At 37.3% G+C, this 27,322-nt stretch overlaps 2 protein-coding genes and 1 pseudogene across 2 annotated transcripts; all 3 read right to left on the reverse strand.

The window, feature by feature from the left end:
* Positions 1 to 880: 880 nt before the first annotated feature.
* LOC145014957 (solanidine UDP-glucose glucosyltransferase 1-like) lies at positions 881 to 2,599 on the reverse strand. Its single transcript, XM_078973405.1, has one exon. It carries the CDS (start codon positions 2,541 to 2,543, stop codon positions 1,080 to 1,082), a length of 1,464 nt encoding a protein of 487 aa, XP_078829531.1. The 5' UTR covers positions 2,544 to 2,599; the 3' UTR covers positions 881 to 1,079.
* An 18,126-nt stretch (positions 2,600 to 20,725) lies between these two features.
* On the reverse strand, positions 20,726 to 22,331 carry LOC145014958 (solanidine UDP-glucose glucosyltransferase 1-like; annotated as a pseudogene).
* A 794-nt stretch (positions 22,332 to 23,125) lies between these two features.
* On the reverse strand, positions 23,126 to 23,989 carry LOC145017008 (uncharacterized). The gene is made up of 3 exons (XM_078975126.1): positions 23,806 to 23,989; positions 23,343 to 23,664; positions 23,126 to 23,261 (listed from the first exon to the last, which is right to left on the reverse strand). The coding sequence occupies exons 1-3, from the start codon at positions 23,987 to 23,989 to the stop codon at positions 23,126 to 23,128; spliced, it is 642 nt and encodes a 213-aa protein (XP_078831252.1).
* Between the last annotated feature and the right edge of the window lie 3,333 nt (positions 23,990 to 27,322).

Here is a 27,322-nt window from a genome sequence, read left to right on the forward strand (position 1 = left end):
AAATTGCACGTTTGGTCCCTAACTATTTTTTTGCACTCGGATCGTCCCTGTGGTTTGATTTTGTTGCGTTTTTCGTCCCTATGGTTTGGTCCCTAACTTTATGTATGAAAGGGATGAAAAATGCAACAAAATTAAACCACAGTGATGAAAAACGCAACAAAATTAAACCACAGGGATGAAAAACGCAACAAAATCAAACCACATGGACGATCCGAGTGCAAAAAAAAGTTAAGAACCAAACGTGCAATTTTGACTAAACCACATGGACGATTTCAATAATTTACTCTAATACTAATAGGCAATGTTCACCTACGAACATGAGAATTTTTTCATGTTCTTGAATACATGTTGACATCTATATCTGAATAAACGTTTATCTATGATGATTATAACTTTCATACATGTTCACCTATAAACATGTATGAACAAGATTACTTTTCTAGGTTTTTGATTAAATATTTATTTATGAATAGATGTTTATTTATGAATAAATATTCAATTCTAATGGTTAAAAATCTTCGTACATTTTCAATTATGAAAATTTATTCATAATTAATCATAACATTCATACATATTTAATTATGAACATTTATGGATGTTCATATATTTTCCAATGTTTGTCTATGAATAGTAATCGATAAGTTTAACCAACGAACATTAATATAATCATGTTCATGCTTGATGACTTTTCATTATGATTGATACTTGGATTTTTCATTATTATTTACTGAACATCATTAATAACTATTATCTCATTTTTAAAATAAAATAATTATTTTACCATCATACGTTTTGATTATAAATTGATCAAATGATGTTGTATAGTTCTATGAATAAAAATAATTCCATAATAAAAACACTTCTTATCTTTCTTAAACAATTATTCTTTTATATAATTGTATACCTTTAAAAAGTTTTCTTAATATTTTTTCCAAACGCTTAAATAAAAATAAAAGCTTCAAACTTTTAGTTACCAACAACAAGCCACCCCAGTTGTTTTGCAAAACACGACGTAATATAAGTTTTCAAAGACTTATATTCGCTTAATAACGGTGGTGAAAATAATCGCACCAGTTGCTTCAAGGTTTTGGGACCAATTTAATGGCTTTAAGTTCTTCTATCAAAGCCATTAAATCGTTATGAGAAGACCCACCTTCTTCAACAACATGTTTAGCTTTCATGGCTACCTCTTTTGAGCTGCGTCTGATGCTTTGAGCCATGGCGGATCCACCTGTCAATATCTCAATAGCATCTACTATATTCCGTTTCCCGATGATTGGGCTAGTGATATCCGAACCGGAGTTCCAAACATCCGCCCCGACTCCGACTCCAATCCCTAAAAGCTCCACCAGCTTCTCGTTGTAAAAGTGCTCGGCGTACAACGGCCATGTCATCATTGGCACACCAGAGACGATGGCTTCAAGCACCGAGTTCCACCCGCAGTGGCTCAAGAACCCTCCGACCGCCGGATGTTGTAAAATCTCCACTTGTGGAGCCCACTCCGTCATGATCAACCCTTTGTTTTCCCTTTTAATCCTCTCCTGAAAGCCTTCCGGCATCCCACCGATTTCTTCATCTCCAACCTTCTTCCTCACCACCCAGATAAACGGTTGTTTAGATTCTTCAAGTGCCAAAGCAATTTCAGTGAACTGAGCTTCTGGGAATTTCACCATACTTCCAAAACAAACGTATATCACCGATTTGGGTTTTTGACTGTCAAGCCATTTCAGACTACTGTGCTTCTCCGACGTTCCACCGCCGCTCAAGTCCTTGCGAATAAAATATTGAAACAGAGGACCAATATGCCAGATTTTCATGCCCTTAATCTTCTTAAAATGATCAACATAATCTGGTTCGATCTCGTAAAACGTGTTGTGCACTAATCCATAACTTCTCTTCTCCGATTGTTTAATCATTTCCATTATCTCACCCATTGGGGTCTTTAACTTGAAAAAGTCTGAGACCTGAGACCTCTTCATCGTGATTTTATCCGGCAAATTGGGAACCACGAAGCTTTCCGATTCCGATTCCACTTTCTCGTGAGGTTTATGAACTTTCAAGCTATGGAAAATGGAGTGGTAAAGGAAACAAGAAGGGTAAAACAACAGTCTCGGGATATTGAGGTCAGCGGTCCACGGGAAGAACATGTCCGAGAAGATGCAATCTGCAGCTAGACTACGAATCAACTGTTCCATTGATGTCCGGAGCATCATCATGCCTCGGTAGACTGCAGATGCCATTTCTATATTGGTTGCATCGTTGATGTTTTCTATTCCGACGGGAAGTCCGACCTCCGATGCTGGGAAGTTGAGGGTCTGAACGGCGATGGGAAACCCAGCGGAGATATCACGGTCAACGGAGGATTTAAATATGAGAGCATTGTGAACGGTGGTGATGATGGTGGAGCGAACGCCTTGGGCGGCGAAGAGCCTGGCGGCGTGGACCAAAGGGATGGTGTGGCTAGAAGCGAAAAAGGGAAGGAAGACGACGTGAAGGTCGCCAGCGCCGATCACCTTGGAGGACTTTACTTTCTCCGACGACATGATTCTCTACAGTTTCCTCAGACCTCAGCTATTGTTTTCGGGGGGGGAAAACCTATTTTATATCTACTAAATTGGTTTTTATAATATGATAAATTTGTTAATTAGTTTTTGTCTTGTTGCTTACTTGGTATAAGTCTTATATTTAACCTTTCCTATCAGCATGATAGAAATCTAGTTTCTCACTATATAATACGAACACAAGTGGTCAAATGTCAGCAAAGCTTTGATTGGAAACACAAACGGGTCGTTTGTTTGTTTTTGACTTTTGATAAAAACAAGTGGTTCATGTTTTCTTTGGCATATCAGCCGGCCTATATAATTATATAATAAATTGAAAAAAAAATCCAATAAAAAGAAAATATAGTTTAGTTATGTGGGATCTATTATATTATTAATAGGTTATGGAAAAATCAAGAGTAAATTACACGAATGGTCCTTATGGTTTAGAGTAATTTGCAAGTTTGGTTCCTAATTTATTTTTTTTAATTTGGAAGGTCCTTATTGTTTGTTTTTGTTACACGCTTGGTCTCTGTCTTACCTAAAAAGACTATTTTGCCCCTTATTTTTTAATTTATTTAAATAAACACACTCTCAACCCACTCCCCTCACCTTACCCTACCTATCCTATCATTTTTTCATATTCAAATAATAGATTTTTTTTAGGTAAGACAGGGACAAAACGCGTAACAAAAACAAATAGAAAGAACTAAACGCGTAACAAAAACAAACAGTAGGGACCTTCCAAGTTAAAAAATTAAATTAGAGATCAAACGTGCAAATTACCCCAAACCATAGGATCATTCGCATAATTTACTCAAAAACCAATAATATGTAATTAATTATATAGATTTGTAATTAATTGATTCTATAGATTTGTACTTAGGCCATTCGGTGTAATATACACAACCAAAATCTCCTTCCACCTCTAAGTCCGCCACCACAAACCACCACAAGTCGTGGGAATACTCTTCACTACCACTAGAAGAGAGAAAGAAGAGAGAGAAGAAGAAGTTTGCGAGAGAAGTCAACAACCAAACACTTTTCATTCATCGTTGTCAATCGTCGTCTACACTACAAACCACCACGACCACATCCGATCACGAACCCACTAGAGTGGTGTTCATGGATCGTGGTCGTTGCCACGTAAACCACGAAGCCCTCCGTTGGGACCATATCGGATGGTCTTAATTACTTTTGAGACAATATTGTCAAGTCGTTTAAATTTCAAGATGATTTATAAAGATAATTTTTTTTATATATTTAATCATTAAATTTAATTATGTGTTTGATATATTGAAATTATTTAAAAAGTACCAATATGATTGGAAATGTGGGCTTTGCCGGTTTTTGGAATCTTTTCCAAGCCAAACATGAGTTTCTCGGTCAAGAATGAATTTATTGGTCATCTTCTACTGCCAATTATAAGTTTTCAGCATGTCTAAAATCAATTATTTGAGTACCCAATCCCGTTGCAATCGTTCATGAAATCGTTTGAAAGGGATGAACACATACTTTAGTGTGTGTGTGGTCATGTGTTTCGAAACAAGTGTGTATATGTGTTTCAGATGAAGTGTGTGGGCTTCATGTGTTTGGATCTTGATTTCAGAATAAGTATGTGTGTTCATGTGTTTCAAGACAAGTATATGTGTGTGGAGTGGCAAAACTTGAGCATTTAATTTAGGGGTCCGAAAGTATAATATGTATAAAAATCGGAGAGCATGGGTGTTACAACCTAAAATTTATATTTTTAGGCCTAATATGTATAAAAATAATGGGGTATGGCCTATTTCTAGAAAAAAAATGGTGTGTGTGTGTTTGTGTGTGTGTGGGGGGGGGGGGGGTGGAACCTTTCTTGTTCTTATAATGCTCTGCTACTATAAGTGTGTGTTTCATGTGCTTCGAAACAAGTATGTGTATGTATGTGTTCATGTGTTTTGAAACAATGTATATGTGTGTTCGTGTATTTCTGATCAAGTGTTTCGGTTCATATGTTTCAAAACAAATGTGTGTTCAAGTGTTTCAAGACAAGTGTATTTTCATCTAGTTTGAACTTAAAACCTTGGCCAAAGAGTTTATACTTGGCCAAAAATGAACATATTTGTTTTTATCAAATCATGTGATATCTCTTAAACATTTGGAGGTAACCTTTTGAACATTTATTATCATGCATACAAGGTGAAAGAGGGTTTAACAATCCATATGGTTCGTGTATCTTACTTTCACTGATTATTTTGTGAAGGTAAAGATATGCAATTGCATTAGGAATCTTAGGTGCGTTTAGTTGGCAGGAAAGGAATGGAATACAAGGGAAAATGATTCCAATTCCCTCGAATTCATGTGTTTCGTTGGACTTAAAGGAGGGAAAAGGATTCCTAAATGAAAAAAACTTTCCACCATATGGACGAAAGTGAATTCCTTCCAAAGTTGGATGAAAAACATTTATTCTCATCAAGAAAAGTGACAGATTACAAAAATACCCCTTGTACTTATTAGAAAACCCACCACCACTATCACTGAACACCACCACTGCCGTTGTTACCATCGTCACCACCGCTACCACTGCCACCATCACTACCACTGCTGCTTCCTCACCGACCACCACCACCACCACTGCCGCCACAACCAGTACCACCACCGCGACTCCCACCGATCACCATTACCACCACCATGACCACCACCCACCACCACCGTCATCATCACCACCACCCACCATCACCGTCGTCGTCGCCACCCACCGCTACTGCCTGCGACGCCACCACCACAACCATTATCGTCGTTATCACCGTCGTCGCCGCCACCGACCACCACCATCACCATTTTCACCACTACCATTACCCACCACTACTACCAATTCCATCACCCACCACCACCGTTGCCACCACCACCACTACCAACCCTGCCACCACCACCGCCACTGCCACCACCAACACCTTCATCATCACCATCGTCGTTGTCGCCACCAGCTGACACTATCACCATCACCACCACAATGAATGCCACAACCACCATCATCACCACCGTCGCAGCCACCATCACCGCCATCCAACATTGTCGCCGCCACCGCCCCCACCACCACTGCCACCACCGCCGAAATTTTATTGTTTTTATAATTTTCATAATGTATTTTTACATATAAGTTAGAAAACAAGGTAAAATTAAGCAACACAGTCAAAAAGGGTAATTATATCATTTTACATGAATTTCAATCCCATTTCCTGCGAACCAAACATATTTTGGAATTAATTCCAATCTCATTTCCTGGCAACCAAACAGTATATGGAATTGGATTCAAATTCCTGACAGATTCCTTTTCAAATTCCTTCAGCAACATTCTGTAAACCAAACAGTACCTAAGGTGCAACACAAAGTAAGATAAATCGGTCGATTTCGGATATGTCATGAATTTTATAAAATGGTGCAACACAAAGTAAGATATAATAGTGTGGTGGTAACCTTCCTTCCTAAAATTCGATGGTATATAAGTCTACATTATAACACAAAAAACAAATAATTAATATATTGATGTGTAACTCAACGAAAAAAGTAAAAAAGAAAAACAAATAAACCAAGAACAATAAATATTTCTTACATGCAACCATATCACCAAATGTTTTTCAGTTTTCAGAAATTTGATAAAATCTTCAACTTTTAGGGGGAATACTCATGCAGTGATGTCGGGATGGTCTTTGGAGTGGGGTGAATTAATTTTAATGTAGATGAAAAATTATCTCCAACCACTTTATGTTACATCTAAACATAATGAAGTGTTGGGGGTTTCCGTGAACTCTACATATTGCTAAAGCATCCTGATAATGCTTATTCATTTAGTGTGGCCTCTCGTGAATGACGATGGTAAAAAGACGTGCTTCCTTACATTATTCCCTTCCATGTCACCTCTAGAAAATGTGGCATACACTCCGCTTATGTATACATTTTGAAATCGATCTTGATTTGCAAGTATGTAATCCACTTTGTCTTGTTTAATAATTAATATACATGTACACGTATACTAAGTACTATTGGAATAGGTGGCCCCTAATAAGGTGCTTCATATATTTTGTCAGGCACGTTACTAAAAAGGAAAATGTTGTATTCAATTAGGTAGGAAATGTTGGACAACTTTGGTGCATTTCTAAATAGATGTATGTGTTGGATTAGTGTCTAAGCTCGTAACTATATTTGGTATGTATTAACCCGGTTGTACATGGTCCTTTTGGATTGTCGTCACCAAAGCAACGTGACAGGAAGATTTATGGAGAGAGAGGTTATTATGGTTTATTAATATTTTATATAAATAATATATTAAAAGAGAAATCATATAGTTTATTCAATATTAGTCAAGAATTAATTAAGAATTAATTTTGTGGCTAAAAGAGATTAATTAAATAAAGGGGACTAGAACTGTCAATTGTGTGATAGTTGGTTTTTGGGCTATGAATCCTTATGGGATTAAGGCGGACGAAATTTAGAGTGGAATCCCACTCTAGTTTAGTCCAAGGAGGCCTTATTCTAGAAGGTTCTTAAGCTGCTTAGGGCCTAAGTCATCCAATTAGGGTTTTGCCTAAAACCCTAGCAGCTCATCTATTTAAGGACCCCTAGGGCACCCAAAATCAGCTACCACTTATTCCATAGATTCCTTGAGCCGATTTTATGCCTCCATTCCCTCTCTTCTCAATCATATTCTTGCTTGTGGTGTTTGTAAGTCATTAGAGGTGTTACACTTATGACACTAAGCCTCTTGAAGATCAAGGATTCTTGCAACTATTGAAAGGTATCATCTAAACTTGTATTAGACCTTGATTTCGATTTTATAGTATGCTAGATTAGAGTTTCAAGCTTTGGATAAATTTTCATGTACAATAGAGAAACCTAGATCCAAAGCTTTAGGGTTTTGCATGTGCAGATAGGATGTTCTTTTGCTCAAAACTCATCAATGGTATCAGAGACTTGCTTGGTTTCTATTGTATTTGATGCATGGTAAATTTGTTCATTGCTGAAAATCGAATTTTGTACTATCTGCTTGACAGACTCGTCAAGCCCAATGAGGTACTCGACAAGTAGGATGAAGTCGTCAAGTCCTGTAAGGGGCTCGACGAGTCGCGCTGTCAAACAGAGAGATATTCGGGAGTTTTGCTATTTTTGACTTAGGATAATTGCCATAACTGTTTATAATTGATGAAATACAAATTTTATTGATTTTTTATGATTATCCTTGTCAAAATAAAAGATTCTTATCATTTAATTAGATAATTATTACCTTCTTTGATAAATATTAATTGTTTGAATTATTTGATAATTATCTTGCATGAAAAATGGATTAGGTTAAAATTAGGAAATCACCAAAATTAATTTTTTAATTGTTTATTTGAATTTTGATCTAGATAGTTTTGAAATGTTTCAGAACGTGCCCTCAAGTTTTGGAATTTAAATTTTGGATTAAAAGTTTAATTTTGAAATAATTAAATTCCAACCTCTAGAATTTTACAAGTTTAAAATTCACCTTATACTACTATAATATTATAAGACAATTATTATATATATATAACATAAATGCTAGTATTACCGTTAGTAAGCCTTATTCACAAAGTTGATCTATAAGTGGGTATGAGGTTATGGCCTATAAAATTGTCGTTTAATGGGTGGCCACTCTCACCCAACGCTTCCTTGATAAGTTGAAGGTCGTTATCCGAACGGGTAGGATAAGACAACTCTTTCCTCATTAAAAGTATAATGATTTATAAAGTAACTAAATGATCTCTTAAAATTCCCAATCTTAGTTACTTTAGGCAAAATGTGAATTTGATGCTATTCCATGAAATTACACTTTGTACCCTTGCCGAGACGTTAGTGGAGTGTGTGTGGTTAATCGTCAAACTAATTTGGGTCCTAGAAAAGGTGGAAAAAGGTGACTCAATGTTTGTCATACATCAATGGAGCGTGTGTGGCTAATCGGAAAATTGATTAGGTGATTGTAACATTGAGGGAAACATGTACATTTGCATGGTTATTCACACCCGGAACATTGAGGGCAATTGTAACATTGAGGGCAACATGCACATTTGCATTTAAAACTTAATCTTTTCGTTTTTCATGGTGGAAATTAGTGAATCGTCATTCACTTACCTTCAAATTATTTGCCGCTTAGATTACGGCATCCCTCTTCTAAATTAAAAATAATGTTGTTGGATCCTAGCCCTAATTTTTTATTTAGGTGTTTAATTGGGGATTCTTATCTAATCAACTTTGACTTTTTCCTTTTCAGATGTTAAACTCAAACAACAACAACGCTTCAGGATCAACCTCTTCCGGCTCCTTCTCACTCATGAACTTGTGTGGGAGGGTGATCTTCAATGAGACCAACTTTAATGAATGGATCCAGAACATACGAATGGTTACCACTACGAGGACAAGGAGTATGTACTCGACAAGGAGCTCAAGGAGGTGAATGTCAACACTACTACTCCCAAGGAGATCACAGCCTTTGAGGCTCATGAGCGTGATGCCACGAAAGTCCATTGCATCATGCTAGTGACCATGACTGCGTAACTCCAAAATTCATACAAGGACTACTATCTGTATGAGATGGACCAGGATTTGTTAGACAGGTACCACCAAAGTGAGAGGCAGGAGAGGTACGAGATCATCACTTCGATGATCACGACCAAGATAAGGGACGGAGAGTCTGTCACTGCTCGTCTGCAGAAAATGCAAAGGTATGTTAACCGCCTGCTGAAGTTAAATGTTAACTTCGATAAAGAGCTAGCGATTAACATCATTCATCATTCACTGGCACCCTACTTCAAACAGTTTCGCATGACCTACCACATGAACAAAGAAGAGGTCAGCTTGATCAAGCTTCAAGCCTTGTTGAGGACGCTGAGAGCAACCTCAAAAATAAATCTGTTGCATCAACTCCCACTACATCTGCCCCCATCTTGGCTATTGGGCAGGGTAAGGGTAAGAAGAGGAAGGTTCATTCTAAGATCCACCGTAAGGAAAAGTCCCAAGATGACACCTCTTCTAGTGGAACCAAGGCTGGTACCGCTACACCCACCTCTAACCCGAAGGACGCAGAGTGCTATCGTTGCCATGACAAAGGCCATTGGAAATGAAGTTACCCGAAATATCTGCAAGATATCAAGGATAGGAAGATCAAGCCATACTTCACAAGTATTTATACTATTCAATCTAATGATTCATCACATGTTATTTCTTAGGTTCTCGATACAGGGTGTGGTTTTCACATTTGTTCTGATTTTTAGGGCCTAAGAAGAAATAGGGATGTCGAGCATGGGAAGATAAACTTGATCATGGGGAATATAAGATCGTTGCCTGTCACCAAGATTGGAGTTTACTCTTTAGTGCTTAGTAATGGATTAGGATCAGATTTGAATAATTGTTTCTATTCGCCTGAAATGGCAAGAAACATTATTTCTTTTCATGGTTTGTATAGATAAGGATTTAGATATTCATTTGATAATGAGGGTTCTATTAATGCTTATCTTAATGGTGTTTTCTATTTTGAAGCATTGCCTCGTAATGGAATATATGAAACTGTGATGGTTGTAGACAACTTAGGAAATGATCTTATACATATTGATTCTTCCAATAGTTTGGACAAAGCATGCTTGTGGCATTGTCGTCTTGGACATGTCAACAATAAACGGATAGCCCAACTCCAAAATGATGGAGTGTTTGAGTCATACGACCTTAGGGACGATGACGTGTGCGAGTCTTTTTTGCTTGGAAAGATGACCAAGTCACCCTTCACTGGTTCTTCTGAAAGGGGTGATGGTTTATTGGATCTCATACACACCGATGTGTGTGGGCACTTTAGATCCACTACAAGGGATGCGAGCCGCTTCTATGTGACTTTCACTGATGATTATAGTAGATATGGGTATATCTACTTGATCAAGCACAAGTCTGAAACCTTTAAAAAGTTCAAAGAATTTAAACAAGAAGTGGAGAATCAGTTAGGTAGGAAAATCAAGATGCTTCGATCCGATTGAGGTGGAGAGTACCTAAGTCTTGAATTCCACAACTACCTCAAGGAATGTGAAATCGTTTCGCAATTGACGCCGCCTAGGACACTGCAGTTGAATAGTATAGCTGAGAGGCGTAATCGAACCTTGCTAGACATGGTTTGCTCCATGATGATTCGTGCTTCGCTACCTATCTCATTCTAGGGGTATGCCTTAGAGACTTCCGCCCATATCCTTAACTTAGTCCCTACAAATAAAGTTTCCAAAACACCTCACGAGATGTGGACAGGGAAAGCTCCCTCGTTGGCACATGTCAAGGTTTGGGGTTACGAGGCTTTCGTAAGATGAGAGACTCATGACAGGCTCCAACCTCGTAGTAAGTGGTGTATTTTCATCGGCTATCTGCAGAAGTCCTTTGGATATCTCTTCTATAGACCGAGTGACAACGTTATCTTCGTTGCGAGGAGAGGGGTTTTCTGAGAGCGAGAACTCATAAGCTAAGGGGACAATGGGAGGCAAATCGATCTTGAAGAGCTTTAAGAATCGAACGATGAAAGAACCTCTAACACTGGCACTCAACCTGAGGAGGAAACTCCTATTGAACCGATTGACGAGTCCTTACCTCTTAGAAATTCCAGTAGAGTTAGTGTTCCGCCTGTGTTATATGGTTTTCATATAACAAGTGAGGTTGATACGTTTATTAGTGATAGTACACTAATAAATTTGGATGAACCTAATAGTTACAAGGAAGCCATGACAAGACCGAAGTTTGCGAAATGGAAAGAGGCTATGGATAGTGATATTCAGTCCATGTATGACAACCAAGTCTGGAATTTGGTCGACAATATGCCAGGTCGTAAGACGGTCAGGTGCAAGTGGATCTTCAAGAAGAAGTCCGACATGGATGGGAAAGTACACACTTATAAGGTGCGGTTGGTTGTGAAGGGCTTTACTCAAACTCCCAGAGTTGACTATGATGAGACATTCTCACCAGTTGTGAAGATAAAGTCTATTAAGGTGATGTTAGTCATTCCTGCATTTCATGACTATGAGATATGACAAATGGACGACAAAATCGCTTTCCTTAATAAGAAGTTGGCTGAGGATTCTTACATGAATCAGCCAAACATTTTTGTCGATGCGAAGCATCCAAATAAAGTGTGTAAGCTTGAGAAGTCCATTTATGGATTGAAACAAGCATCTCGTAGACGGAATCTTTGTTTCGACGAGAAAGTAAAAGAGTTTGGCTTCCTGCGAAGCGAGGGTGAGTCATGTGTATATGTCAAAGACGTGGGAGTATAGTTAGCTTCCTCGTTTTGTATGTCGATGACATACTATTCATAGGAAACGACATCCCGACCCTGCAGGAAGTCAAGTCCTGGATTGGGAAGTGTTTCGCTATGAAGAACCTCAGAGAGGCTGCCTATATTTTGGGAATAAGGATAGTGAGAAACATGAGTAAAAGACAAATAGGACTTAGTCAGAATACGTACTTGGACAATGTGCTAAAATGTTTTCGTGTGGAGAATTCCAAGAAAGGGGAGTTACCAATCCAAAGCAATGCCAAGTTGAGTAAGACTCAAAGCTCGAGTACCGAAGTCGAGATAGCCGAGTACCTTATGCTTCCGCAATTGGCTCGATCATGTATGCTATGACTTGTACTCGTGTTGATGTGGCCTTCTCTTTGAGCATGGTCACCAGATATCAAGGGAACCCTGGTAGAGCACATTGGACCGCAGTCAAGAATATTCTTAAATACCTGCGGAGGACCAAGGAATGGTTTCTAGTTCTCGGTGGGAGTGATGACTTAAAGGGGTGAGGGTATAGTGACACCAATTTTCAGACCAACCGAGACAACTACCGTTCTCAGTCGGGTAGGGTCTTTACCCTGAGTGGAGGAGAAGTGACTTGGACAAGTTCCAAGCAGGAGACCGTAGCCGATTCAACGTGAGAATCAAAATAAATAGCGGTGAGTGAAGCGTCAAAGGAGGCGATATGGTTGAAGAACTTCATCGGAGACCTTGGAGTTGTGCCAGCCATAAAGGAGCCTATGAAGATTTTCTATGATAATGAAAGAGCAGTTGCCTTGACCAAGGAACCAAGGGATCATGGTAGATCTCGATATATCGATAGGAAATATCATTTTATTCGATATCGGGTGGAAGAAGGACTCCTCTTAGTGAAGAGGATATCATCAGAGGATAACCCAACAAATCCCATTACGAAGGGACTGAGTACGGTTAAGCACTTGAAGCACGCTAGGAGAATTGGGGTGAAGGACGATATTAGTTTAGATTAGATAGTTTCGAAACATGTAATAGTTAAATTGTAATTGATATTTGATGATTAAATAAAGGAGTATTATTTATGAGTAAAGTTACTATCTTATGTTAATTATTTACCTATTGTTTCACTTTTCATGTTTTGACTTCCTGAATAATAAGATTATTCGAACAGTCCACAGTCACTTATACTTTGGAAGTAGGTATAAATGAAGGATATAATGAATAGGTTTGTAAAATGTCTAAAGTATATTAGACATAGCAAAAGTATGTTGCAATGTTCATGAGTGCTTATGAATAAGATTTAAGCATTGGATTAGACCCACACTTGCTGGTATCACTTCATGGAATTTATCATGAGTGATCACAAGACGATAATATCATATGGTCTTGAAACCGAGATATATGGTTTATTGTTTGCAAGTTGGTTGTGTATTGATAATGCGAAAAAGCATCAGTAACTTGATGTTATAAAACGCATTGTTGTGCATGATTTGATGAGTAAATGGTAAATGCATATAAGTCGATGTTTATTTGTTACTTTTATCCTAAGAGGCTAAAAGTGATATATGGGCCCCTCGGTGATTTGGTTTGACTTACGTGTCGGGCCCGATCAGGACTGGATTGATGTGTTCAATTAAGTTCTATATCAAACGAATCTGAGATCGATAAACAAACTGTTGGACAATAAGTATGACTATGTTCCATGTAATTGTCCGCACGATATCTAGAACGGAGGACTATACGATCTCTTATCTAAAGGACAGGTTATTGATAAGATCAGAGTTCAACAACGTCTTTGAGAGCTACGATTGCTAATCGGATCCTGAAGTCGTACTTGCATTTATAGTTACTAGACTTATCCAAGTGGGAGACTGTTGGATTAGTGTATAAGCCCGTAACTATATTTGGTATGTATTTGACCCGGTTGTGCATGGTCCTTTTGGGTTTCCTTCACCAAAGCAACGGGACAAGATGATTTATGGTGAGAGAGAGGTTATTATGGTTTATTAATATATTATATGAATAATATACTAAAAGAGAAATCATATGGTTTATTTAATATTAGTCAAGAATTAATTTTGTGGCTAAAAGAGATTAATTAAATAAAGGGGATTGGACCTGTTAATTTTGTGATAGTTGGTTTTTAGGGTGTGAATCCTTATGGGATTAAGGGGAAGCTCACTCTAATTTCGTTCAAGGAGGCCTTATTCCAGAAGGTTCTTAAGTTTCTTAGGGCCTAAGTCGTCCCATTAGGGTTTTAGCTAAAACCCTAGTAGCTCAGCTATTTAAGGACCCCTAGGGCACCCAAAATTGGCTACCACTTATTCCATAAAATCTTGAGCCCTTTTTATGCCTCCATTCCCTCTCTTCTCAATCATCTTGTTGCTTGTGGTGTTTGTAAGCCATTAGAGGTGTTACACTTATGACACTAAGCCTATTGAAGATCAAACATTCTTGCAACTATTGAAAGGTATCATCTAAACGTGTATTAGACCTAGACTTCTATTTTATAGTATGCTAGATTAGGGTTTCAAGCTTTGGATAAATTTGCATGTACAATACAGAAACCTAGATCCAAAGCTTTAGGGTTTTGCATGTGCACATAAGATGTTCTTTTGCTCAAAAACCATCACTATGTGTAACACCGCGAGTTTAGAAGTGCAAGTTCAGGGTTCTTAGTGTAAATAAGGAAGGTCGACTCGGCGAGTCGATGGGTAGACTCGGCGAGTCGAGTCGCATTTCTGGTCACGTGTTAAGTGACCAACTCGGCGAGATGGTGGCTGGACTCGGCGAGTTTGTGCTGAAGGGAGAAAAAAAACTAATCTGGGGGTTGTGCCTTATATAAAGCACATTATCACCCACCTTCAGCCTCTTTGCTACCCATTTGAGATCCAGAAACCCTCATCTCTTGTGTGTGGCTCCATTGATGAAGAATTAGAGCTTGGAAGAGAAAATTGTGTAAAAAGTTTGGGGATTTGGAGGCCATCATCAAGGGGCTTGGGTAGATCTGGAATCTACTTCTATTTGGGCACATTTCAGGGGTAAGGAACCTCCTCCTTAAGCTATTTCATTATTGATTCATGAATGGTGGTTGATTTAGGATTCATTAGCTTGTTTGGGAGCTATCTCGAGTTTGAGGCTTAGATCTGAAGTTGCTACTTCAGATCTAGACTTGTGATGGCCCAAAAGGTCATAAAGTTCATGTCTAAGAGTTATTGGTGAAGCCCTTTGTCTTTAACCCTAGCCCTAGCAGTGTTTTGGGTTTATATCTCCTTACTTTCATGTAAATTTTTCAACTTTATGTGAGGGTTAGGCTGTAGAAGAGTGGATCTATGGATTGGAGTCCCTGCATGGCTTGAAAACCCTCTATATGGAATGAGAACTGAAGAGACTCGGCGAGTCACATGGGTGTGCTCGACGAGTTGTATGATTATGTGCATGGACTCGGCGAGTTAGAAGAACAACTCGAGGATTCTGTTGAAGAATGCCTTGGACTCGGCGAGTCTATGCTTGGACTCGGCGAGTCTGGTCGCGAAGTCCTAACCTTTTTTGGTTGAGCTGTGAATCGGTGAGTCGAGGGATGACTCAGTGAGTTGAGAAGGAAGGGACTCAGAGCTTGTTGGACTCGACGATTCTTGGGGCGACTCGGCGAGTTGAGTCGTGACATGGGAGTTTATGAGCAATGGAACTCAACGAGTCAACGGGTTGACTTGGCGAGTAGGGTCAACCAGGAAGGTTGACTTTGACTGAGGACTTTGACTTGGACCAAGGGTTGACCATTTTGACTTCCAAGGGTATTTTGGTAATTATTGGTATATATTGGTTTTGGTTATTTGGTAATGATCAGTGGTGGAGTTCGTGCTGGTGGTCGGAGCAGCGTGGTCTTATTTCTTCAAGATTTGCTAACCACGACATGGTGATATGCTCACCACATCATGACGTATGGGGTTCTCATGATTGTTTTTGTTGGGTTTTGAGCATTCTAACACTCCTAAGTGTACATGCAATCCTAAATACCTTGGATCTATGTTTTCTCTATTACACATGCAAATATGAACTTTCCAAGGTATTCATCCTAACTACCATAATAACATTGATTCAAATGAATATATCAAGTTAGAATTACATACCTCTTTGATGTAGATTATCTTCATGAAGCTTGAGTGCCTAGTGCCCCAAGTGTGACACCTCAAATGGTTCACACAACAGCAAATACACTTGGAATAGATTGAGAGAACATACACACTTCATGAAATCGGCTAGCCCTTCATTCTCACACATAGTGACCGATTTCTTGAGCCATGAGATTCTTTTATATGGTGGCTATTAGGGTTACACCATGTAACTCATAACTTTACCTATTCCTTATGCTCCATGGATTTTAACCTCCATGGAGTATCCATGGATCACCCCATGGACTTAGTCCAACATAAGGAATCTTGGATCACAAGACCACATATATAAGAATGAATGATTTACACAATCAACCCATATATTTAATTAGTCTCCTTTTGATCACTTAATTAATTCCAAATTAATTTTTGATCAATACTAATTAAATAACCTTATTAATATATTAGAACTTATAATATATTAACAAACCTTAAATGTTATTTCTCTCATTATAGTCTATCCAAATGCATGATGCCATGCAACCCAAATAGACCATGTCGGGTCGGGTCAAGTCTCACCAATTATAGTTATGGACTTAGATATTAATCCAACAGCAGCCACACAGGGAATGATCAAATATTACATGAGAAATAGTACATTCCTATGTAGTTAAATTTGATTTGATCCTTCTGTTATAATACGATAAGTAGATATCTCTAGGTCTCTCGATGATTTGATGTTAACAGTCAAATCTTTGCGAAGCTGAGACTAAGTTCATCTAATCAACTAAAAGTTTGATAAGGTCACCACAAGTCTCTACCGAGAAACACAATCTTGAAGACTGATATTGACTCATGATCCATAACTCAGTTTATATAGATATCATGGAGTTCAAACTAGTCTAAGGGTTGTGTATTGCAAAGTTGTAATAAGTATAGTTGTTACAAATTGACTGCACACTTGATGTCTATTGTTAGTAAGTATTAGACCATACTATTGGTGGTGGCTAGTGTAAGTAGGAGTTGTTGGAAGATGGTGCTCATAGCCACAACAAGCCGGTAATATTACAATAAATAGTAGTATCATTTTGAGTTACACGCAAGAGCAAATATAAGCAGAAGTGAAAAGAGATTAAATTATAAAGACTAGCTTGTTACTGAATCAATTTTTTAATTAATTAAATAAAATATAGAAATTATATAACATTCCAGATAAAGGATTTAAATATTAGATAATTACCATAGTTAGAGACAATTATTCTGAAGTATGATATGTATCTGTTAGGTTTTGAATCATTGTCTTATAAATAGAGACACTAATGTAAGACCGTTCCAATGTCAGGCTGTTTTGATTTTTGGCGTGCTTTCTGTTGGAGTGTTTTCTGGTATGGTATTTGATTCCATGGGTGTGGTCACAAGAGATGGATTCTACGTTGGATCCTGTAAGTTCAATCAACAAGCGAAATCAAAGAAACCAAAAAAAACAAGTGCATATATTTTATATCTCTTGTTTTATGTTTATATATTAGTTATCTAGATCTAGTGAATGGAGGTTTCTTATGAGTTATAAATTTTATATTGCTTTCATTACCCCTTTTGTTGGCTAAAGGACTCTCATAATCCAACAAATACAAAATGCACAAGGAATCTAAATTGCATCCTACGATATCCATAACAACCATATCTTTTCATACTCTTAGTTTTGCAATTTATATATAGATGTTAAAAGAATATATGGAAAGATGGATTTGCCCTCGTGTGCAAGGCACATGAGGCTTTCTAAAGAGCACTTATGATGTCAACTTGATATGGACTAAAATGATCGATTTTGAAAGCATGTGGACATCTGACGTCAATTTCCAAAGCTTAGATTGCAACTGCAAACTATACTAAAAACTAGAACTATTTCTATTATTTGCTCTGTTTTATAGGATTTGGTTTTTACAAATAGTTACATAAATACAAATATCATGATGATGAGATGTCTTTGCAGAGGTTTTAAGGCGGCGGTTTGAATCCCAACTCTTTTAATTTTTTTTAACATATAAAGTCATAATCAAACTACAAAGGTACATGATTGTCAGAGGTTTTAAGGTTGTCCTGTATACGGATCACGAACCCGGTCATGGTCTACGTAACCATGGACAACGGCCGTGCACACCACCCTGGCCTGTCGTGGTTCGTCGTTTTCGTGATGGATCGTTGTGCCTACGACGAGACGCAAAGCCCAATCTGGGCTTCTTGACCGATTTCTTCTCTCTCAGCCTTCTTATGTTCCTCTCTTCTTTCTCTTTCTTCGTTCTCACCGGAGAGTACTCCGGTTGTGGTGGGGTGGTTTGTGGTTGTTCTGGTGGGTGATCTGGAAGCTCTCAATGACCGTTGTCGTGAAGAGTATAAAGGATGATCTAAGGCGATGAAGTTACTCTTCCATTATAGGAGGTATGATTATTGACATCAACCTTTACATCGTTCTAATGGGATTGTGAATTTCCTTCATGTTTGACCTATGAGTAGGGTTGACAAATCGAAAATGACACGGCACAACAAATTTTACATAATACGAACACGACATGACATGATGTTGTGTTTTAATTCAAAATTAATCTCACGAAACACGACAAGCACATATTATTATCGTGGTAATTTTATATCAAAACTTGAACACGAACAAAACATGACATGACAATATTATTTTTTTTTACATTTGACACTAATATATATAATATATATTTGGAATTCAGTTTCATTCCATTTCTATTACGTGACACTAATATAAATTTGGATTTCAATTTTATTCCATTTCTGTTTGGTATCTTATATTTTCATCGTGTCGATTGCCAATTTGCAATAATAAAATACACAATTTAATTTCATCATCCATCTATAAATGGTTGGCTTTTATCCACCTTTTTAAATTTTAAGTAGCTTCATTTTGAGCCTCCAACGCCTAGTTTAACTTTTGGGCCCGAAATCAATCCAAAGCCTCAGCCCAAGACCAGATTTTTAAGGAAAGGGCAGATTTGATAAAATTTTGAAAAAATAACGTTTTTCTTTCTCCAAAAAAGAAAATAGAATATGGTGTTAATTGTTTAAAAGCAAAAACCACATATAATATAGAAAAAATTGCAAAAATGGTCCCTGTGGTATGCATTTTTTGGGGGTTTTAGTCCAAACTCCGATTTTTTTGGATTCGTGATTCTTTTGAGCTAGTTTGGTTGCAGATTTGATCATCGGTAAACTGAAATAACCTTAATACCCTTGGGCATTTATTTTCTATTTCTAAATTCTTTTTTTAAAGTTTTAATAATTATTTATTCATTTTAATAATTAAAAAATAAAAGAGCTCTCTCTCTCTCTCTCTCTCTCTCTTTCTCTCTCTCTCTCTCTCTCTCTCTCTCTCTCTCTCTCTCTCTCTCTCTTCTTTTTCACAAAACAAGAAATTAAAAATCAAGTAAGAAATATTCACCCTTTCTCATCTTTTCGGTCTTCAAGAAAGAATCAAACTAAAACAAAAAATATATCTAGAATCATGTCCATCAACAACAAGCATCTGATTTCATTTTTGAAAATAATCGTTCCTAGCATCATAAATTTGATTTCTCACTTCTCAAACACTTGATTCATACAACATAGATTAACTCACACACTTCAAAATCATGTCATTGGGATGAACCCACCAGGCAAATCGATTATACATCAAAAATTAAAACCAAATATCTCAAACTCATAGGGTACACCCAAAACCTGCAACTCAAGTATGTGTGTGTGAGTGAGTTTGATGTGAAGACAATCAGGCAAAGATTCTGATTATCAAGCTTACTGAACCTTTGATCTTGATCTTGCTCTCCCCTACCCCCTTTCTTAATTTTCTAGGAAATTAAGAAAATTGAATTGGTGCACCATTTTATCTATATTTTCTTATATATAGAACTAGGAGAGAAGTGGAAATGGTGGTTTGATTGAGAACCGATTGCCACCATGGTTGATTGATGTTTAAGCATATCCATCCAGATCGCCACCATCTTCATAAAAATACTGGAGAAGACGAACCAAATCTTCAGCTCCATTATCGTCGTTGCCACTACCACCGGAGAAGAAGAAAACCTTAAGTTCGTCACCGCTACCAGATCTGCAAACAAGATACTAGGATCTAAAAACGAGGTCCTCAAATATGAAAGCCATCATCTCCTTGAGCTCTTCTCTGCTAAAAGAGAAAACGTACCAGGCGACGACGTTAGGGCTTGCTTTAATAGGAGGAGCTCGTCATCCGAGGAGGAGATCGGAGACCCACACACTCGATCTGATTTTTTCTTCTTGAAGGTGGTCATCCTAAAATCATTCATCAGATTTGATTTTATGTGTGTGGAAAAGAAGGAGATGGTGGAGGTTACCAGAAAAATCAATTTACAGGAAAAGGAGGTGAAGGACACGGTGGTAGTGACGGACGGTAGTTGAAGTGTGTATGTGTTCTAGAGTCTATGTTCATGAATATGAATGTGTTCTTTAGTTTGTATTTGTACAGAGAGAGAGAGGTGGGCCCCTCTTTTTTATTATAAAAATAATTATTAAAATAAATAAATAACTATTAAATTTTAAAAAAATGAAAGAAAAATGAAAAATAAATATCCCAAGAATATTAAAATCATTTCAATTTATCGATAAACCAAATCTGCAATGCAACTTGTTCAAAAGAACTACGAAATCAAAAGAAAAATAGGAATTTGGCCTAAAACCCAAAAATATGCATAGCACATGACCATTTTTGCAATTTTGTCAATTATATATGTCTTTTTGCTTTTTGGTTAACATGTACTATATACTAGGTTTCATCTCAAATAGCAACACATAAAGAATAGTGATCTATCATAATTGATAAATAATTAACTAAAATATTAAAGCCTTTAACATCAAATATTAAAATGACACATCATCATCTCCCCGTAAATATAGCGGTATTGACTATCAAAGTGCGCCAGCTGCTTCAAGGTTTTGGGGCCAATTTACTGGCTTTCAGATCTTCTATCAAAGCCATTAAACTGTTATGAGAAGATCCACCTTCTTCAACAACATGTTTAGCTTTCATGGCTGCCTCTTTTGAGTTGCGTCTTATGCTTTCAGCTATGGCGGATCCACCTGTCAATATCTCAATAGCATCACTTATACTCTGTTTCCCGATGATTGGACTGGTGATCACCGAACTAGAGTTCCAAACATCCACCCCTAGGCCGACTCCAATCCCTAAAAGCTCCACCAGCTTCTCGTTGTAAAAGTGATCGGCGTACAACGGCCATGTCATCAATGGCACACCGGAAACGACCGCTTCAAGCACGGAGTTCCACCCGCAGTGGCTCAAGAACCCTCCGACAGCCGGATGTTGTAAAATCTCCACTTGTGGAGCCCACTCTGTCATGATCAAGCCCTTGTTTTCCTTTTCAATCCTCTCCTGAAAACCTTCCGGCAACCCGCCGATTTCTTCATCTCCAAACTTCTTCCTCACCACCCAAATAAACGGTTGTTTAGAATCTTCAAGTGCTAAAGCAATTTCAGTGATCTGAGCTTCTAGGAAGTTCACCATACTACCGAAACAAACGTATATCACCGATTTGGGGTTTTGACAGTCGAGCCATTTCACACAACCGTGCTTCTCCGACGTCCTCCGACAGTCGCTAATAAAATATTGAAACAGAGGACCAATATGCCAGATTTTCGTTCCATTAATCTTTTTTAAATGATCGGCATAATCTCGTTCGATCTCGTAAAATGTATTATGGACTATTCCGTAACTTTTCTTCTCCGATTGTTTAATGGTTTCCATCATCTCACCCATTTGGGTCTTGAACTTGAAAAGGTCCGAGACCTGAGACTTCTTCATTGTGATTTTATCTGGCAAATTGGGAACCACAATTCACAAAGGTTTCCGATTCCGATTTCACTTTCTCGTGAGGTTTATGAACTTTCAAGCTATCGAAAATGGAGTGGTAAAAGATAGAAGAAGGGTAAAACAACAGTCTCGGGATTTCGAGGTCAACAGTGAACGGGAAGAACATGTCGGAGAAGATGCAATCTGCAGAAAGACTGCGAATCAGATGTTCCATTGATGTCTGGAGCATCATCGCGCCTCGGATGACTGCGGATGACATTTCTTGATTGGTGGAAGCGTTGAGGCTTTCTATTCCGACCTCCGATGCTGGGAAGTTGAGGGTCTGAATGGCGATGGGGAACCCGGCAGAGATATCACGGTCAACGGAGGATTTAAACATGAGAGCATTGTGAACTGTGGTGATGATGGTGGAGCGAACGCCTTGAGCGGCGAAGAGCCTGGCGATGTGGACCAAAGGGGAGGAAGACGACGTGAAGGTCACCGGTGCCGGTCATCTGGGAGGACTTAGTTTTCTCCGACGACATGATTCTTTTACTTTCACTCGTTTTGATTTCGGGCAAAAACCTTTTATATCTACAAAATTGGTTTTTATAATATGATACTTTGTTAAAATTAATTTTTTTGACTTTTTGTCTTGTTGCTTTATATTCATTCATTGGTATAATTCTTATATTTCCCATTTTCTATGAGCATGCGGCATGCATGATAGAAATCTGGTGTCTCTGCTATATAATAATATAATACGAACATAAGTAGTCAAATATGAACAAAGCTTTGATTGAAAATACAAACGGTCACTTGTTTGTTTTTAGTAAAAAAGACACCACGTGGTTCAATTTTCTTTGATAAGTATAGATGAGACAGGCTATATATAATCAAAATATATATCGCAAAAAAAATAAATAAATAAAATAATAAATAAAGAATAATCCAATATATAAAAACATTGGGTGTGGGCAACAAGATGCAACACCACCTCACATGCCACATAAATAAGTGTTGTTATAACACCAAGTGGAGAAATAGGCAACACCAACTTTTTGAAAATAAATATTTTTTTTCTTTTTTTTTTTACTATTTCGTTTTTTTTATACTTTTTTTTTTCATTTTATAATTTATTTTTTATTATTTTGATTTTTTTTAAATTGATACAAATATTTTTTAAATATAAATAATAAATAAAACATAATGTTTAAAAATTATAAAAAAAATTAAAAATTTTTAAAGATTAAAATTAACATAAAGGCTAAATTACACATAATATCCCAAAAAAAAAAAAACATCCAAATTCAAAAAAAAAAAAAAAAAACATCCAACGCTATTCGTTATCGTTATTGTTACCATAGAAGATATGATCCGCCAAATCCTCTCGAAGTTGTCTGTGTTTATTTGCGTCCTGAATGTCAACAACGCGATGCAAATAATCTGTTGTTTCTGGTTGAAATTGAACGTGTCTGAGCTCCGTTGGGATATAGTGTGCAATATTTCACCCTTTATCTTCTACTACCATGTTATGCATTATGATACATACATACATGATATATCGTAAAGTTTCTAAATCCAATGGTCGTGCTGCATGTTCGACTATATGCCACTTCGCCTTCAACACTCTAAAAGCACGTTCCACATCCTTATGTGCTCCTTCTTGTCTTCTCTTAAAAAATTTGTCTCGTTCTTCAACCGAGTGGCGGAATGCCTTCACGAATGTGGAATACTGAGGATATATTTCATCTGTAAGGTAATACCCATATTTGTATTCGTTTCCATTCACCGTGAAAGGAGCATCCGAGGCTTTTCCATTCAAAAGATCGTTGAATATTGGCGACTGATCAAGAATGTTGACGTCGTTGTTGGAACCTGCAACCCCAAAAAATGCATGCCAAATCCATAAATCTTGAGAAGCGACAGCCTCTAACACCAAAGAAGGTGATCCGTGATGATCACTTGCGTATTGCCCTTTCCATGCTACCGGACAATTTTTCCATTTTCAGTGTGTGCATTCAATGCTTCCGATCATTCCGGGAAACCCATGGCGTTCTTCATGCGCCGCATACAATTCTTGCAAATCATGCAACGAAGGTTTCCGCAAATACACGTCACCAAAAGTTTCAACAACACCCCTTGACAACGTATACAAACTCTCTCTTGCGGTTCTTTCGGACATTCTCATATAGTCGTCCATGGTGCCGGGTGACTCCCCCATAGCCATCAAACGAATGGCCGCAGCACATTTCTGCAACGTTGTAAACCCGCGTCTACCTCTAGCATCATATCTTAATTGAAAAAATTCGTACCTAAACATAAATTAACTACAGTTTAAAAATATATTGCATATATTGTAAAATTAAAGAAACATGTAGTACATTTTTATTTATTTTGTATAAAAATAAAGTAAAGAAATGATACCGGCTTTCCAAGGCGTTGGCGATTCGTAAGAACACATCCCTACTCAAACGAAATCTTCTTTTGAAGTCCTTCGCCCCGTATACACAATTATCCGCAAAGTAATCGCAATATAGATGTTTGTGTCATTCCTCGCGATTTCTGCTTAACATTGCACGTCTTGTTAGTAGCGGGGTTAGGTCTGGTTGTAGCAAGTCGGTAGTGTAATAATGATACATCATCCTAAAGAAAATATAGTCATCGGACGAGTCGAAAGGATCCATATTTTTTTTGAAGATAATTGAAAGTATATAGAGAGGATAAGAGAAAGTGTGTGAAAATTTTAAATAAAATGAGAGTTTTTATAGGATAAAATGTTTTTTTTTAATAGGTAACTTTTTTTTTTTCAAACCGTTGCAAATCAAACGGTCATTTTTTTTTTAAATTTTTCTTCGTTTCTTCCCGTCGCCATCCCAACGAGAATCACCTCGACGAGAAGCAACGAGCAGGGGGGCGGTGTTCCCCGTTGCTTCTTGTTGGACCCATACCTACTCGTCTAATGCTACACGGAATGGTGTTATTTTTGTTACATTTTTTTTTCATCTTGTCGCTGCGTAGGATTTGATTTGTTATTTAAAAGGGACAGTTTACCATTTTTAACATGCAATATAGTTTTGAGAAAATGACTTAACATGGTAAGATATTTTTTGAAATGTATACATTTAGTCCTTATTTTTTTTTCTTGTAAAATAAACTCTTATACTTTATTTTTTGTAACAATGAAATCCTTTTAACCGGCTATATCCGGTATATCGGTCATATACAAATTTTCTTTTAGGGAAAATAACTTGATAGGATAAGATACTTTTTGAATTGTACACATTTAGTCCTTATTTTTTTTTTTTTTGTAAAATAAACTCTTACACTTTATTAATATGTACACATTAGGTCATTTTCACCGGATTCTACAGGTTTTGCTGATGTGAAAGCACAAATGGCACTAAATAGCAATTAATTAGCTTAGTCACTAAAGGTGGATGATCCTCCAGCAACAAGAAAAGGGCAACGACCCTTCTCTTTCTCGTCTTTCTTCCTTCCGGTCGAACAACAACAACCAAACACCATTTACTTGTTGTGTTTCTCCGATCTGTCTCTCTTTGCCTCCATCTTTGAGATATGTTGCCAGAAAAGAAGAAAGAATCGACATGTGGGATACCAGAGCAGCTCCTCGCCGCCAACTACCGTCTCTACTTCCTCCTGCCTCCCCCTTCGACCTTGATGTTTTTACCATCATTCATCCTTGCTACCAGTGATGTGTTGGAACACACAAAGGAGTCGCCGGAGATCGGGGTTCTCCCTCCTTTTCATGATGAATAAAAGTTGGAAGAATCTCGTTGTGAATATGTGGATGCCACCTGGGTATTTCATTTCAACAAAATAAAAGAAAGGAAAAATGACTTGATAGGGTAAGATACTTTTTTGAAATGTACACATTTAGTCCTTATTCTTTTTCTTTTTTTGTAAAATAAACCCTCCATGTCAACCAAACCTGTAGAATCCGGTGAAAAAGACCTAATGTGTACATATTATTAAAGTATAAGGGTTTATTTTACAAAAAAAAAATAAGGACTAAATGCGTATATTTCAAAAAGTATTTTATCCTATCAAGTCATTATCCCTATACTTTTTTGTGTAAAAAAATATTTCATATAAAACGAGTATATAAAACTAAAATGTTTATTAAAGTAACAAAAACAAATACATTTAAAATTATAAGACAACAAATTTAACACGAGACACTTGAAATTAAAACATGTGAAACATTAAAACAAACTTAAAATTAAATTGAAACACAATACAAGTTCATTCAACACTAAAATAATTTTTCGTACTGCTTCACAATTGGCTTAGTAAATCGGAAAGGTTTGTTAATTTCTGTACAGAAGGCCTCAAGAACATTGACTAACAAAATTCTTGAATTTTCACCATTTACTACTTCAAATCTCACCTTAAGAGCAGTGTGAAACTATACTGCAACTACGTTTGCATGTCTCCATTTGGAGAATAGTTGATCTTTACTTCGAGGTGGACCGGCTTCGTGTATGAATCTTTAGTCGCTCTCCTCTCGAAAGTAAGTACATCAACGTTGATGTTGATTGGCTCTTCAGTTACATTAATCCATTACGAGCCAATATAACTTCTCCATTTGTGGTCCAAACATGAACCATTTTTTAGAGATTGAAATTTTAAAGAAGATGGAAAATAAAAAGGTTAGCAGAGGTAGATGGAGAAAGTTTGAATGAGGTGAAAAATAAAAGAGGATGTTAGTATTTAAAGTAGTTAAGGAAATGTTAAAAATAACAGATGGAAAATAAAAATGTTATCATAGCTAGATGGAGAAAGTTTGAATGTGGTGAAAAATAAAAAAAAGGATGTTAGTATTTATAGTAGTTAAGGAAATGTTTAAATTTTGAAATTAAAAAAATGGTTATATTTTGAAAAATCGGGTATTATTTGAAAAACAAGTTATTTTTTGAAGCTATGGTATGTGTTTAAAGTGAAAAAAACACACACATACACAACATGTAACGCCCCGATTCTCAGGTATGGATTTAAGTAAGAATCTCCTTGGTTTTAAGTCCTACTCGACGAGTTAAGGGTGCCCTACTCGTCGAGTAGCAGCGAGGTCGGATCGCACATTTAGTGACCTACTCGCCGAGTCCATAAAGGGACTCGACGAGTAGGAGCTGGCAGATGAAGCCCTAAATCCCGGGGTTCTGCACTCTATTTAAGGAGGCATAAGCCTCATTTGGCCTCCTTGTAGTCCTTGGGAGCTCATAGAAACCCTAACTTGTGTGTTGTGTCATTCTTGTGCATTATAATCTTGGAAGGAAGATTTTCATGGGAGGAAGAACTTGGAGAACAAGAGGATGGGAGCAAGGAAGGAGTGGAAATCCTAAATCTACCTCAGTTAGCATCCATTGAAGGTATCAAGTTGACATCTTTATTTCCTTTCCTTCTAGACCTCATATGGTGGAGATCTAGGATTTTTATGGTTTGAATAAGGTGATATTGCAAGACATGAGCTAGATCTGAAGTTGTAACTTCAGATCTGGACCTTTCCCAAGTTCTA

Source organism: Lactuca saligna, chromosome 9, assembly GCF_052625555.1.
Source record: "Lactuca saligna cultivar CGN05327 chromosome 9, ASM5262555v1, whole genome shotgun sequence".
Classification (NCBI taxonomy): Eukaryota; Viridiplantae; Streptophyta; class Magnoliopsida; order Asterales; family Asteraceae; genus Lactuca; species Lactuca saligna.